Source organism: Drosophila gunungcola, unplaced genomic scaffold, assembly GCF_025200985.1.
Source record: "Drosophila gunungcola strain Sukarami unplaced genomic scaffold, Dgunungcola_SK_2 000075F, whole genome shotgun sequence".
NCBI classification, from domain to species: Eukaryota; Metazoa; Arthropoda; class Insecta; order Diptera; family Drosophilidae; genus Drosophila; species Drosophila gunungcola.
Genome location: NW_026453238.1, coordinates 352,747 through 364,212, shown reverse-complemented (window position 1 = coordinate 364,212; position 11,466 = coordinate 352,747). Strand labels below are relative to the sequence as shown.

The 11,466-nt window shown below is 38.8% G+C and overlaps 3 protein-coding genes and 1 non-coding gene across 4 annotated transcripts; 3 read left to right on the top strand and 1 right to left on the bottom strand.

Annotated features, from left to right (window-relative positions):
• Positions 1-3,973: 3,973 nt before the first annotated feature.
• On the top strand, positions 3,974-4,512 carry LOC128264607 (uncharacterized). The gene has a single exon (XM_053000177.1). It carries the CDS (start codon positions 4,057-4,059, stop codon positions 4,324-4,326), a length of 270 nt encoding a protein of 89 aa, XP_052856137.1. The 5' UTR covers positions 3,974-4,056; the 3' UTR covers positions 4,327-4,512.
• Positions 4,513-5,448: 936 nt separating this feature from the next.
• LOC128264608 (uncharacterized) lies at positions 5,449-5,925 on the bottom strand. Its single transcript, XM_053000178.1, has one exon. It carries the CDS (start codon positions 5,869-5,871, stop codon positions 5,617-5,619), a length of 255 nt encoding a protein of 84 aa, XP_052856138.1. The 5' UTR covers positions 5,872-5,925; the 3' UTR covers positions 5,449-5,616.
• Positions 5,926-6,254: 329 nt separating this feature from the next.
• Positions 6,255-10,155, top strand: LOC128264632 (kinesin-like protein Nod). The gene is given in 8 exon segments (XM_053000224.1): positions 6,255-6,458; positions 6,512-6,706; positions 7,122-7,650; positions 8,341-8,370; positions 8,373-8,485; positions 8,568-8,707; positions 8,973-9,674; positions 9,738-10,155. Coding segments are annotated over 8 exon segments (1,932 nt in total). The 5' UTR covers positions 6,255-6,341; the 3' UTR covers positions 9,844-10,155.
• Positions 10,156-10,316: 161 nt separating this feature from the next.
• Positions 10,317-10,388, top strand: Trnad-guc (transfer RNA aspartic acid (anticodon GUC)). The gene has a single exon. It is a non-coding gene; the product is annotated as a tRNA-Asp (tRNA).
• The last annotated feature ends 1,078 nt before the right edge of the window (positions 10,389-11,466 follow it).

The following is an 11,466-nucleotide window of genomic DNA, read 5'->3' as shown; positions in this document are numbered from 1 at the left end:
ACGAAACAGGGCGACGGCTGTCTCATAAATCTGCCTGCGCATGTGGACAAATGTCCAAACAATTCCAACACAACAATTTCATTTGCCGCCCAAAATGAGGCGATGGCGGGGGCGTGGCCATCCCACAGGCCTCATTTGTATTGCATAATTACTTATTTACACACACCGAACAAAAGATTCCTTGCACAACTGAAATGATTGTTGGTTTATTTTCATAGATGAAAATAATATTGAAATAATAATTGATGAAATATGGTTTAAAAGAATCAACAACAAAAATTATTGAGTCATTAAAAACGTTAAAAATTGTGTTATGAAAAAAAAAAAAATTTAAAATTCCTTTCCTCTGATTTTTGGCTGTTTTATATTTTCTTTTAAATACATACAAAACAAGTTATCATCCTTGAACCATCTAGTAAAGATGGGGCCTTACAGTGTTAGGGGTTGGAGGTTAGAGCGAGACGACTGTTTCAAGTTAATTGCTTAATAGTCGAGACATCAATAAATCAAAGAAAAATGCGCGTAAGCATAAAGCAAAAAGCGGCGACGACAACAAAGCAAATGGTTGCTGTGGGCGGTTGGGGGCGAGGTGTTGCGGCTGCCTGCGCAAATGCAAACAGACTGATTGATGGCGGCAAGTGATTTATTTATGTTAATGCGAAGGATTCAAAGGGAGAGTGCCAGCGACATGGCATCAAAGTAGACGAGTGCTGACAGGATTTCCAAATGAGGGGAAAAAGCTAGAAAAAACGGATCCCTTTTATACTATTGGTCTTTTTGTATATCACAAAGCAGTGTTCCATTTATTTTAGCAATAACAGATAGCAAAACCTTCGATAGCCGATAACCAATAACAATATTGGGGTATTTGGTTTCAAAATTTCTTGATAGCGTACACTTTAAGCAGTGTCCCATTTATTTTCGCAAAGCTAGATAGCAAGACTTCAATAGACGATAATTAATAACGATAGTGGGCAAGACTTGGCGGGAAAAATGCCAAACTGGAAGCACAGAGATGACAGCGGGTCCAAATCGAGGCTTATCGTTGCGTAGAGAGCTCCCACCCTGATCCAAACCCCTCCATTCCCATTCCGCGGGCACTTCGGTATTTTTACCTGCGACATTTGTCGCTGTACGTGATTCGAGCAACGATTAATCAACTGCGTGGGCGCCGGAGGGAAAGCGAGATGAACTCTGGCACTCAGGCGATAACAAAAGCACACGCACGACTCCGATGACGATGTTTCTCGAACTTAAATAAAAAACGCTAAGATACGAGGACATTTTAAGGATTTTACTGAAAGGAAGTGGCTAAATAAACATGTTTTATGTTATAATTAATTATAAAAGCATCGAAAAGTATGCAACAAAATATTTCTGAATACAAAAGTACAAGCGATTCATTATGACAGACTAAGTTCTTTTTTTTACAGCATACTTTTAGACACTTTTTAAAGTTATTTCAAAACCCTAAACAATTTTACTTTGTTAATGATTGAATAATTTGTATACCCATTTGAAATTGTTCATTTGCAAACGCGGTCAAATGCTCGAAATATACAGTCTGAAAGACAGCCAGGCGACAAGGAAGACATCAAATGAATTTTAATACGCACCAGGAGAGCCGTCAATAATTAATTGGACAAATGGCCAGCGGCGAGGCTGAAGTTTTTGGACCTCTCGTCTTGTTCTTTTATTGGCGGCTCTTCAATAATTGATTATTGCGAAATGGACTGCAGAAATGGCACAAGTTCATTCAATAATAATTCCGATTCGCCAGCGACAACTTTGTCGTGTTGGTGGCGCCTCTTCGACTGCCCCGAAAAGCGCTGCAAATAAAAAATTGGGGAGATGGCCAAGCCCGAGGAGGGGTGGCATGAATAAACATCAATAGGAATTTTATTGTGAAAATATTTGTCGCTGCCGGTGTGGTAGGTCAACAACAACAAAAACAGTTACTAAATCTTACAGAGCAAAAAAAATGGGGCAGGTCAAATAATTATTTACATTTTGATATTGTGAACCATTTTAAGTCAAAATTAATTTTTCGACCAACTTCCTCTGGTTCCACATACTTTTTTCTTTCTGTGTACATATTTCTAGCTTGGCAATGACCGCAAACAGATAGAAATAGAGCGAAAGGGCGGAGAAATTATAGAGTAAACGAAAGTCATGGGAATTTATTGCTGTGCGGTGTGCAAACAAAATGAGAGAAATATCGTACAAACAAAGTTCATTTTAATAGCTTACACTAGTAAATAATTCCCAAGACATTAGATGTCCAGTCTACACATGTAGATAACTAATTTCCTAATCGAAAGTTGTAGCATAAGATATTCAGTTGGACAAAGAATTTTAAATACTCTTAAAATAAAATGTTTGTTAACTTTTTTTGTCCACTGTACAAGAAAATGACTAGCTATGTACGTATGTTATTTTGTTTATCTGAAAAAAAAACACTTTTAATAATTAAAAAGGCGAGTAAAACAGAGAAATCAAAAAAAAAAAATCCCAATAGAACCAATAAAATTCCTAAAACTCCTCGAGCTAGGCAATATCCAAAGTAAGGGATAAAACAGTGCATTACATTTATAAAATACAGCTTTTGTTTCGTTTTAGTACGAATAAAACTATATAAAATATCAACAAAGTTGTTAAGAAATAACTACAATTTAAAATTATGTGAAGGTAACAAAATTCTCTTTCGGTAGTAAATTAATTTTTTCAAATCGATTTGGTTTCTTCCATTTGCCTTTTGCTTGACCTTTTTCGTGGCGATGCGTAAACGATGACGTCGCCAGCAATAAAATTGATGTCACGTTTTTATGACGCCGTTGATGAGTCGTTATCTTTGATTTCAGCACGCAGGCTCGCTCTTCGTTTCCTTTCCTCTCCTTTCCTCTCCTTTCTACACTCGCCCATTATCCTTGTTTTGTGTTCGAGGCGCAAGTTTACAAAGCCGCATCCCTCACCCTCCCACCCACACACACACGCACACATTCAAACACCGGGACACGCACACCCACGCAGACATCGACAATTGCGTCAGGTGGTCGCGGTCTTGCGGTCATTATTCTTCTCCTTTCTCCGCTTGGGTTTTGTTGTTTTTTTTTTCCCCCCCCCTGTTTTTTTTTAATTTACGCCCAGTTCAATTTACGCTTTTTGTTTTATCTCCCGCTCATAATTTATTGTTTTTGTCTTTTCTCTTCGTTTCGCTGGCATCTGCAAATTGAAAACAAGATGTAACGCAATCATTGAGTGGTTCGACTAACAGATATCCTCTATTTTGTAATGCGTGATATACTACGTTTGTAATTATCGAAAGTAAAAATAAATAAATATAAAATCAAAATATTAAATACAATTAATGCATATTTAATTGAATGATTCAATATGAATGTATGTATATTTATTTTATTAAATAATATTGGATTTAAAATGGGTTCTAATTGTTTTATACGCTTTAAATGTGAGCTGCATATTTTAGATATTATAATCTATTTCAAAAATAGTCAAATTAAATAGTAAAAAAAAATGTTATATATATTATATATATTTAACCTGGACTAACTACTTTTTATTATCAATGTACAAATATTTTCAAAATATTTTAGCTCTTCACTTTGATTTCAGTTTGTTTAGTCATCTTAGTACGTACCAATTAATCTTTAAAGGATTTGTAAGAGTTTCGAAATTGTCTATATATAATGTTAAGATCTTCCCAACATCTTGGGTTATCCAAGAAATCGCGTTTCAATTAAACTCTCTTTAACAGAACAATTTTTGGAGTTTAAAATTTAATATTATTTATTAAGGCGGAAACGAGTCCAACAATATACCCTTTTTAGTTGAACGATCAGTGGGTATAAACAGATGCGCGACCTTTTGTTGTTGGCAAACAACGGCAACAATTGCTGGCGCTTTTTGGTAACTGCTTTTCCTCACCGCCGTTTGTACTTTTGTTTTTCTGCATACTTTACGAGCGCCGCAGACAACTATAAAACGCAGCAGCAAAAGCAGCAGCAACATCAGCCAATATACAGAGAGAGAAGCAAGATGGTCCTTTACCGTTTTCTGCTCCTGCTCCTGGCTGCGCTGCTGGCGACGCTGCCCGCCCAAGCCCAGATCCTGAGGGGGGGCCAGTGTCGCCCCACCATCATTCACGTGCAGTTGGGCGGCACGGTGTGCGAGCGGCTCTGCTACCGCCGCGGCTACCGCGGTCCGCCGATCCTCTGCCGCCGCGTCTACAGCTCGGGAAAGGTGCCTGTCTGCGGCAACGGCTGCTGCATTAGCGGTCCCAACTGCCTCCAGCTCCTCTACACCTAAAGCAATTAATAATAATAGTTAGTAGGGGCCGGTGTGTTCTTGTAGCACTAGTTATATTATTAAATACATAGAATGCAACCAATAAAGTGGGTGGTAGACGATACAGCTCCTCTACACCTTATTATGTTGTTTAATACAAATAAATATATAAAATAAATAAAGTGGGTGGTAGACGATGCAGCTCCTGTTCACCTAAAGCAATATTAATGAAACAATAAATAGTTCCCTGTTATTGTAGCACTAGACCGATCAGACCATTAACATTAAAACGCATATAGGCAACGTGTCGGATGAGTAATAAGTTAAATCGATAGACGATGCAGCGCACACTGGTTTCCAAATTAGAATTTGATAATTTAAATTCAAAAGCCTGAGTATTAAGACCGACAAGTCCGAACCCGCTTTAATACCCATAATTCCGACATGTGAGTAATTTCCAGTTAGGAAGGTTCTACTTTAATCGAATTTGACCAGCGATTGGGGCATGCCTAATGCAATTTCAATTAATTCCTGAATTGTAAATTTCACAAAACCAAACTGTTATATATGCATGGGTAAAAGCCAACATATGTACCAAGTAATTTAATCACAATTAATTGCGATGACCGCGTGACAACTGCCCTGCAAAAACTATTCATACATGTAAATTGCTTTTAAGCTCGTAATGAAGTATATCCACATATACTGTCAAAAATGAAATGGTAAAACAAATGACTGACCATTGAATTTAAAATTGTATATTAAATATTAAAATTAAATATGAAATCTTAATATTACATGACTTAGTAAACATAAGATTAAAAATGGTTCCTATTTGATTTAAATTAGCTAAATATGGTTTAAACTTAAATTAAATTTTCAGATATTTAAATCAAATCAGAAAATTGTCAATTTTTTCCTATTTTCATATTTAAAATAACTTAAAACCGCAATAGATGAGAAATAAAAGGGGAGCTTTCTTAATTTAAATTTATTAGGTTTTTTTACCAGTGTTCAGGTGTTTTTTTGTTAAGCAAAACACAATGCAGCCATAAAAACGTTGAATGCAAGCTATCGCTAAATTTAACTTAATTGAAGCCGATTTGTAAACAATTTAATTAACAAGGGGCCGAAAGTGCGATATAAACTTTTTGTCTTGGTTAAAGTTACTGCTTTGATCCAATGAAATGTGTGTTTTTTTATAGTTTAATAAGGTTTAATTACCAGTAAAATGAAGGTTCAATGTCCAAAATTCATTTACCATGAACATTGGAATGAAAACAGTTAAAACCGAAATTACACTTAAAAAATTCAGGGGCACAGAATGAGGGGCACGCAGTGGCCGCGTTCGTCACGAGCGTAACCTCTGGCACAATGACATCCCGTAGGGGATTTCCAGCACCGCTGGCTGGACTCCTGGCAGAAGGACTCGCAACGGCAGATCGGATTGCTCAGACGACACTCGTAGGGCCCACATCTTCTGGAACCGTCCAGTTCTCCCCGAATAGATGACACCATAAGGAAGAGGAGCAGCAGAACTTCCGGCCAGAGGATTTTCGGCGGCATTATGACCGCTTTCGTTCTAAGCGCTTAGGCTATTTATAGTCGAAACACAACAGATGGCAGGTGTTTAAATAAACACGTACGTTTAAGTAAAATTAAAACTGGCGCGCTTTCTTAAATGCAACCCTGAAAGCTTATAAACAGAAATGGGTCAACAATATTAAAAATATAACACATATCAAAATTGTATATTCATATAAAAATTTAACAAAACTTTGCTGGTATTTGGAATTTTAAGTGATATTTAATGGTAAATAGAATCGATAGTTACTAAATATGGAGATGGAAAAACATCGATTAGCTCTACCAAACATCGATAGCACTGATGCTTTGAAAACATCGATGACGCCGATAGCACTATCGATGTTTTTCCACCTCTACGCATCAACATTGGTCACACTGCCGCGATCAAAATTTTAAAAGATGCTTAACCAGTCAATAAAAGAATAAATTAAACTTTTTAATCTAAAACCATGGAAGGCGGCAAACTAAGCGCTGTGCGCATTGCAGTCCGCGAGGCGCCGTATCGCCAGTTTTTGGGGCGGCGGGAGCCGAGCGTCGTGGAATTCCCGCCATGGAGCGATGGCAAGGTAAGGCTAACTGTACATGGCATCCATGACATGGACCTCATCCCGTTTTCCAGTCCCTAGTGGTGGAGAGGAATGAGTACCACTTTGACCACGCCTACCCGTCGACCGTGGGCCAGGAAGTGGTGTACCAGGACCTGATCCAGCCGCTGGTGGAAAGGGTCATTCTGGGATTCCAGTGCACCGCACTGGCCTATGGCCAGACGGGAACGGGGAAGAGCTACTCGATGGGAATGGCGTCAACGGATAAGGTGAGTTCCACTTTCCAGTCCTCGACTTCCCACGAAACTTTTTTGGAGAGAATACAATCTCCTACAAGTTGTGCGTCCACTTTAGCCAAAAAAAAAAAGACAGAATCCAGACTACTCTTTTTTTTACTCTTTTCCTAATCCCTTCCTTTTGTTTCCTTATATGCAGTAAAACATCACACAGATCGCACTTTTAAAAATCGCCCTATAAAATATCCAATCAAATTTTTAAGAGATAAAAAAACCCAGGTTTGGTTATTAAGTTTACAATTGCAAATTTTAAATTTCCGGTCTTTACAGATTTGTTCTAGTTTGTTTCTTTTAATTACTTAAATAAATCTAAAAAAATGCTGTTAATTTAAGAATATTTTGTATTTTATTATATTATATTTACTGTAATCCTCTACATTTTCTAAAGCCCGAGCATCTTGGCGTTCTGCCACGCGTTCTATCCGACATCCTGGATCGGGTGTCAGCCATGAAAGAGAACCGTACAGGTAACACCCAGGTGTTCGCCTCATTCATCGAAATATACAATGAGAAGGCGTACGATCTGCTGGGATCGGAGCCACATGTGCCCATGGTGGCTGCTCGTTGCCATAGATGCACATGCCTGCCATTGAACCGCCAGGAGGATCTTCAAAGCCTTTTAAACCTGGGCACTGGCAATCGTCGCGTTCGTGCCACCAACCTGAACGCCAGCAGTTCCAGGTCACACGCCGTTGTCACGATCCACGTGAAGAGCAGCACCTTCCATTCGAGGATGAACATTGTGGATCTGGCCGGATCGGAGGGCGTGAGGCGCACCGGGCACGAGGGCGTGGCCAGGCAGGAGGGCGTCAACATCAATTTGGGCCTGCTCAGCATCAACAAGGTGGTGATGTCCATGGCGGCGGGCCACACGGTGATTCCCTACCGCGACAGCGTCCTCACCACAGTTCTGCAGGGTGAGTGGATCCGTTTTTTGCATCTCTTGACTTTTAGATTATAAACATATATAAATAAGATTTTATTTGATTGGTTTCTAACTCATCTAATTGTTATACAAATATTACTCACTTTCCTTCCTTCTATTAATTCGTTCCACTGACACATAAAATAATAATTATTAATTTGATTGAAAAAAATATTTGAAAACAAATTAATGATGATTTGTTTAACCTTAATTGCTCAAAAAAAATTAACATTGTTGTTAATTAACTAGTGTCGATAAGATTGTTTAGCTTACATTAACAAGTAAATTAAGACGAATCAAACACCAAATTTCGAGTTTCAAATTTTTTTATTTACACTTTTAGTAAGTATATTCTTCTAATACTGCTTTTTGCAATCATTACTACTACTTAAACTGAGAACACATTCTTTTTCAAAGGTGCTTTTATTATATTATATGTATATATTTTTTTATGTCAGCAGTTATCATGTATTTTTTGAAAAAAAAATTCCAATCAGTATTTTTAAACAAAAGAATTGTTTAAAATATTTATTAAAGGTGTAATTGTTTCGTTAGAAATATTTGTATTTGTAATATCGAATATATTTAACACACTTTGTACACTAATGGTTATTACAATATTTTGTAAGGGATACCCTAATTAATGTGCTTACTTATCGCTTTTTCCCCTGATCCTTTGCAGAATCACTCACCGCACAGTCGTTTCTTACCTTCTGGCCTGCATAAGTCCCCATCGCTGCGATCTGAGCGAGACATTGTCGACTCTGCGCTTCGGCACCAGCGCCAAGAAGCTCCGCCTGAATCCGATGCAAGTGGCACGCCGGAAGGTAACCACCTCCTACTTTCCTAAATGTTTAAGAAGATCATGTAGCCCAAGCTTCATGCCCCCATTGCTCTCTTTGATTTCAGAATTTGCTGGCCGCACGGACGCCAAGCATGCTCCGTGTGAACAGCTCGACAGCTATCAAACGCCACTTCAATCAGCATTCCGCAAACATGCTCCACCGCACTCGTTCCGAACTGGGCATGACACCCAAAGCCAAAAAAAGGTGACTAACTTAAATTACCTGGTAAACTACCTCAAGAAACTGGCCAATTTGGCAAAATATAGCACAACATCTAAACACACATAGAACTACTAAAACGTTTCCATACAATATTTTCCATTAATAAATATAAATCAATCAATTATAGAATGTACACACTATCCTTATATGTAATATGGCTAGTGCTAGCTAGTTCTGTACGTTCCCATGTTTGGTTTTGGTTTGGTAAATAAAAAATAATAATAACATATCTAATTCCGTTTTACAGGGCACGCGAGCTATTGAAGCTGGAGGAGCCCTCGTCCATAGACATCTCGGACAGTAGCCTCAGTTTTGTGGGTTTCCAGGACCAGGACCAGCAACGGATGCCGCCACCTGGACAACCAGGTCAGCCCAGCAGCCTGCACTCCACCGCAGTGAGCGTTGCCGAAGGGGAGGAGGATGAGCCGGAGCAGGCAGCTGCGATGGAGCGGTCGGCCATGTCCATGTCCATGTCGACCATTGTGAGTCCCATTAGTCTGCGGCCATCCAGCATACAGCAGGAGATCAGCGGTATTCAAGCTTTGGGGGAGAGCTGCGTGGAGCAGTGTCCCTGGTCACGGTCCCACGTACGTCGCTCTGCGCGTCTGGCGAACATCTTTGCAGTGGACACCTCCGACACCTCCGGTGCCATTCCACAAAGTAGCACATCAAATTTGCGGCGCAGCAGGCGACTGGCGGAAATTCGGGAACGTAGCGCTTCTGCTGTCGCAAGAATGGAGACCAGCCGTATAGCCACAGTTCGACCCCAACAAAGCACCACACAGAGCGAAGGACCCCGTTCGAGGAACTTAGATCCGCCAGCAGCCGAAGCTTGGATGGTCAATCATCACCGCTGCTTCCTGGACATGCTCAACAACGGCGGCCTGAGGGAGCTGCAGAAAATTCCCGGAATCGGTCCGAAGACAGCCTTTACCTTGAGCATGCACAGGTGAGCGTAAAAAGTGCTTGTAACCAAGTGGAAACCAATTATTTGTATTCCCCTTTTTTGCAGATCTCGCCTTGGTTGCTTCAACGATCTTGACCAAGTAAAAGGACTGCCCATTTGGCCCGGAAAAAGCTGGGACAGGTTCAGCCAAGTAAACTGTCTGGATCTCTAATAAATATAACCTAGTATACGATTTATTTTATGTGTAATATTCGTGACAAATTTTGTTTTGTTTTTTTTTTTGTCCCTGATGTACCAAAAAGTCTATATAATTTATAAAAGTCACTGAACATAAGTGAAAATAGAAGGGAGCAGAATATCCTAACATTTCTGAGTGTTAGCTAAGCATTTCTGAGTGTTAGTTAAGCATTTCTGATCAAGTTTATTTTTTATTGTTTGTGATTTTTTCTTATTCAATGAATGAAACATAATATTAAGACTTAAAATAAGCCCTTTGTAAACAAAATATTTGAACACGAAGAAATTGATTTGGTTTAAAAGTCAAACAACTTTGCCAAACCAAAATCTCATAAGATTCTCAATTCAAACGTTTTTATATATGTCATACAAAAAGTTATTTAAAGATTCTTGGTAATGTTCTAATCTTTTTATACGTTTTTAAAGCAGAGGTCGGAACGTATCAATTCCTCGATAGTATAGTGGTTAGTATCCCCGCCTGTCACGCGGGAGACCGGGGTTCAATTCCCCGTCGGGGAGGGTATTCGCTTTTTTTTATATACTTTTTTGTTTGTAAAATAAAAATATTCCAGGTGACTTGACCCAATTTTATTTAATTTTATTCACTTACAAATAAACTTGTTTAGAGATCAATTTGAGCATACTTTTGGGGGTCTTTGTCTGAAAATAAATCAGTTACAATCAAATTCATTTGAAATATGTTACCGCATCATATTAAAATATTTATTTATAGCTAGAAGTAATATTATTAACTATTAAATCTTACAAATGTATTTATGTTTACTGAAATTTGTATCTAGCATAGATTTTAGAATCTTGATATATCTTTTTTTTTAATATCCTAAACAGAAGTTAAATGAGCTATTATATTTCTGTTGTAGGCCTAATTTAATAAGCTTTATATGTTTTTAAATGTTCCATATTTTTATTGCTGTAAGAGTCGTTCGCTTAAGCTCTCTGGCAAAGTGAAGTGCATGCACTATCTCTGTGCGAACCGTTGTGCCACCTTGTGCGGACACTTGTGACAGCAAATGCATCTTAGAGATACATCCGAAGACAAGGCAATTTTGCACTGGCACTTCGGCCTGTTTTATCAGCTCTGTAGTTAAACAAAAAAAAATTCGCTGACCGATATAGCACGGTCTGGTTCTGGTACTTGTTCTTGCTCTTGCTCTTGTTGATATTTCTGTTATTGGCTCCGTTTCGGTAAACAAGATAACATAACACGGCGGAGATACGAAAAGTGGGATTGGGTATGGGAATGGGTATGGGTATGGGAATGGCGAGTTGTTCGGTGGAGAATCTTCTAAATATGTATAAATACTAAGCATTTTCTGATTGGAAATCGTTGGCAGATAACGCCCGAATATACGAGTATCAGAGCTAGTCCAGTACAAAGGCAAGCCGAAGACCGAAAGCAAAAGAAACCAGCGAAATAAAAACAAGAAAAGCCGCAGGAGCAACAAAACACTGAAAGCAAAACAAATAGCGAAAAAATCGACACTTGGGGCATACTCGAAATACTCTTCTCCACAAAAAAGCTATGAGTTATGGAGCTACCGTACATATAATACCATTTAGCCACTAACGAAAATGT

What these genes read in the sequence shown, in the direction of transcription:
- LOC128264607 (XM_053000177.1), top strand. Translation starts at nt 4,057, where the DNA reads ATGGTCCTTTACCGTTTTCTGCTCCTGCTCCTGGCTGCGCTGCTGGCG.
- LOC128264608 (XM_053000178.1), bottom strand. Translation starts at nt 5,871, where the DNA reads ATGCCGCCGAAAATCCTCTGGCCGGAAGTTCTGCTGCTCCTCTTCCTT.